The sequence below is a fragment of the Trichechus manatus genome, unplaced genomic scaffold, assembly GCF_000243295.1.
Source record: "Trichechus manatus latirostris isolate Lorelei unplaced genomic scaffold, TriManLat1.0 scaffold00165, whole genome shotgun sequence".
NCBI lineage: Eukaryota > Metazoa > Chordata > Mammalia > Sirenia > Trichechidae > Trichechus > Trichechus manatus.
The window spans coordinates 2,719,255-2,722,934 of record NW_004444101.1 but is presented as its reverse complement, the minus strand read 5'-3'; the positions used below and the strand labels follow the sequence as shown (position 1 = coordinate 2,722,934).

At 55.8% G+C, this 3,680-nt stretch overlaps 1 protein-coding gene across 1 annotated transcript in view; it reads right to left on the bottom strand.

The window, feature by feature from the left end:
* Positions 1–44: 44 nt before the first annotated feature.
* Positions 45–3,680, bottom strand: part of ASB1 (ankyrin repeat and SOCS box containing 1) — a 12,439-nt gene continuing 8,803 nt past the window's right edge. The window contains exon 7 of the mRNA XM_004386501.2: positions 45–1,766. Within this exon, the coding sequence (XP_004386558.1) occupies positions 1,639–1,766 (128 nt within the window). The 3' untranslated portion in view covers positions 45–1,638. The remainder of the gene's footprint in view (positions 1,767–3,680) is intronic.

Here is a 3,680-nt window from a genome sequence, read left to right as displayed (position 1 = left end):
GGCCCCCGCGCCCTCAGGAGCAGCGCACGGCCCAACCTCAGGCCCCAGGAGTCAACCTCACATTTACACAGCTGTCACAGCTCAGATAGCAACATTTCAGCTGACAGTGTTCAGTCTTCCTGAGTCACCCAGTGACCCCCCCCACCCCCAGACCTTCACGCACAGACACAAGAGTCAGCCTGGGCGTCCCGGCAGAGCTGTCTACAGCACGGGTGTATGGGGGAGGGAGGAGCTGTGCAGCGCTATCACTGTCTGACCAGCTGGCACACGGAAGGACGTGAAATTGCATCTTGAATTCCTCTTACTACAGAAAAATCTACACACAGACTTGAAACCTGCTGTTCTAAACACTTCCGAAGTACGAGGACCACTCAGTGGTCCTCACAGTCTTCAAATTACAAGACTACACGGGAGTGCTCAGACATCCCCTGCCCCGTGCTGGTGACCAAGCAGCCTGGGTGTGACAGGAAGCCCTTCATGGAGAGCCCACACAACCAAAGGCGTCTGGCCGACCACCAAGCCAGATGTCCCACCTCCCCCAGGCGGGGCAGCCGGAGGCATCTGCCTCACTTCTGGTCCCTTTCTTAGATTCTGTGAGTGGATACCAAGATACTTAGGCCCGAAAAGGTGAAGAGCAATCAAGCAGCCACCAGGCGTTCTGTGCCCAGGACACGGGGCGAGGGAGACATGAGACCACGACAGCTGATGGGACTTTCCACTCTCGATAGGTTCAGGTCCAGGACACAGGCCGCAGACGTTTTCTCCTTAGAGCTGGCAGTGAGTGCTGTTGGGACGGTCCTTGGTCCAGTTGCAGGCAGTCATTTCCCGGCTAGTCCGGCGTGGGCCTCCCCAAACCAACCACGTCTGAACACTCCCTACGATGGCAGGCAGAGCCCGGAGGCCCGTGGGCACACGGCCAGGCACCGAACGCACAGCCCGGGGCCTCCGCTCTGTCGTCTCCTCCGAGTCTGCACAAATGCATGCGTCGACTGCCGGAGCGTGGTCAGCCTGTGCAGCCGTGAAGCCATCCGTGAACAGAGACAACTGATCCAACATCCCACCACAAGGAGAGAACCCCGACGCGGCGGGGGTGGGGGGGAAGTATGACACGTGCCACCTGTCGCTGACTCCTAGCAGCAGGGAAAACGGCCCTGAGAGCTCATGAGCTGCATCTCTGTTCCCCACTTCTTGCCACCAGAACTCCCCGTTCAAGGAGAGACTGGGGAGCAGGTGTTCCTCGGGCAGTTACGATTGGAAGCAGAAGTATGAACAAAAGCACAGTTCTGGAAAGTGCTAAATGTCTTCCCTACTGGGAATATTAGCAGGCCTCCAACCTCGCCATACCTGTGCACATCTCACGGCCCACTTCACTAATATGCAACTGTGACAATCCAGAAGAGGCATAGTCAAGAGGAACAAAGTTAACTTCTGTCCGGGCCTCTTGGGTGACAATGACCTAGGACAGTCCAGTGCCCCGAGCACCTGAGGTGGCATGACAACCCACAAGAACAAGGTCGTTTCTTCTCAGCCACAGCCAGAGGGGACAATCGGAGCACAGGATGTGGGTCACAGGGCGAGCAGCCCCTGTCACCACAGCATGTCTTCTTCCTGCCTGTCACCAACGCCTCCGTTTTCCTCCTACTCGTAAAGCAGAAACTTCTTTATGGGGTCTGGCAGAGGCAGCGAGGAAATCAGATGAAGTCGGTACTTGCCAAGAGCCCGTCTCACGGCCACGCGGCACAAGCCCAGCAGGGTCCTGGGGATACCTAGAGCATCACGGGGGAGGAAGGGACAGAAGAAGGGCGATTACTCCTCGGCTTCTACAGGGAAAAGGCCAGCTGGGGCAGACAGATAGCCCACTAAGCCCCTGCCAACTCCAGGCTCTGAGTGGGGAGAGCCGGTCCTGACCAGCAAGGTCTCGTTACGGGCAGACTCCTTCCACCTTCAGCAGAAGTGAGCCTCCACCGCCACCCACGGGACCGGGGCGTCTGCTTGCGGGAGACATCACCTCCCTCTGGCTGTGGTGAACCTCGTATGACCACTGAGCAACGGTCCCTGCCTCCAACCCTTATCCTAACAGCGTCTGCCCGTGGGCGACCAGAGGCTCCGAGGGAGCAGGGGAGGGTGCCGAGCAGGCCACGGAGGGCAGGCCGACGAGCCTGCTCTGGGTCAAAAGAGCCCAGCGAAGGGTCGGCCTGAGCTAGTGATGAGGGTGCCGAGTGAATATTCACCACCACGGGCAGCTCTGTTCTGTCAGGGAGCTTGCAACTTATCACACGTCAGCTATTTTTGAGAAGGCAAATAAACATGAGCACATTTTAATGAACTGGTTTAGGGAAATTCAGTAACAAAAGAGAAAAATGACCTTAAAGGTCTGGGTGGTAAGGGCTCAGGACAGAAGCTATTAACCCAGACGCCCTCAAGACCCAGGCGGGAAGGCCAGGCGGGCAGGAGGCTTCTCAGGTGCAGGGGCCGGCAGAGGAGAGAGCCTCTGGGAACAAGACCAGGTGACTGCCGTCCAAATCCAACTCTCCTGCTCTCATTTGCTAAGTCAGCAAACTCTTTCTTCATAAACAAGCAAAAGGCAGACTGTATTCTAAGCAAAGAAGACTCATCACAGCACACTCCACGATCTCGGTGCTTGAGTGGAGCTGAAGGAACAAGTGAGACCCCAGAAGAAAGGGGTGAAATTTCCTGAACGGCGTCGTTGAAAATCGCGCAGAAGGGAAGTTGTCTTCTCTAAGAATTTGGGGTCACGAAGCAGAGCAAAAGGGTGAAGGGATATAATTCTAGGAACTCTGAGAACATGTACTTTTACAGGTTTGCTTATATCAACTCTTGGTGTCTAGGAATCTAAAATAGGGAAAACCAGTCTGGAAGACCATTCTGGAAAAGGTCTAGTCCTAACCAAACTCCAGCCTAGTGCTTAGAGATTTTTTAAACAATGCTACGTCCCTATGACAATGCTGGACTTGGGACGTTACACACCTGTGAAAACCCCCAGGACCACACGGCACAAAGAGCGAGCCGTACCGTAAACAACAACGTAAACTAGGACTTCAAGTGATAACAACGTACAGGGTATTAATACCACATTCACAGTGACATGTCACTCGTGAACTGTAACGTACCACACAAATGCAAGATGTTAACGACAGGAGGAAATGTATGTACAGGAGAGAGGAAGCAAATAGGAACCCACTCTACTTTCTGCACAATATTCCTGTAAACCTAAAACTCTTCTAAAAAAATAAAGTCTATTAATTTAAAAAAAAGGCCACACCTCGGTGCACCCAACCCACGCAGACAGATGACAGGCGGGCAGAGAGACGGCAGGCGGGCACACAGACTGCAGGCGGGCACACCGATAGCAGACGGGCACACAAATGGTAGGCGAGCACGCAGACAGACAGGCTGGCAGAGACGGCAGGCGGGCACACAGACGGCAGGCAGGCACACAGACTCCAGGCGGGCAGAGACGGCAGGAGGGCACACAGACGGCAGGCGGGCACACAGACTCCAGGCGGGCACACAGACGGCAGGAGGGCACACACACTCCAGGAGGGCACACAGACGGCAGGAGGGCACACAGACTCCAGGAGGGCACACACACTCCAGGCGGGCACACAGACGGCAGGCGGGCACACAGACGGCAGGCGGGCACAGAGACGGCAGGCGGG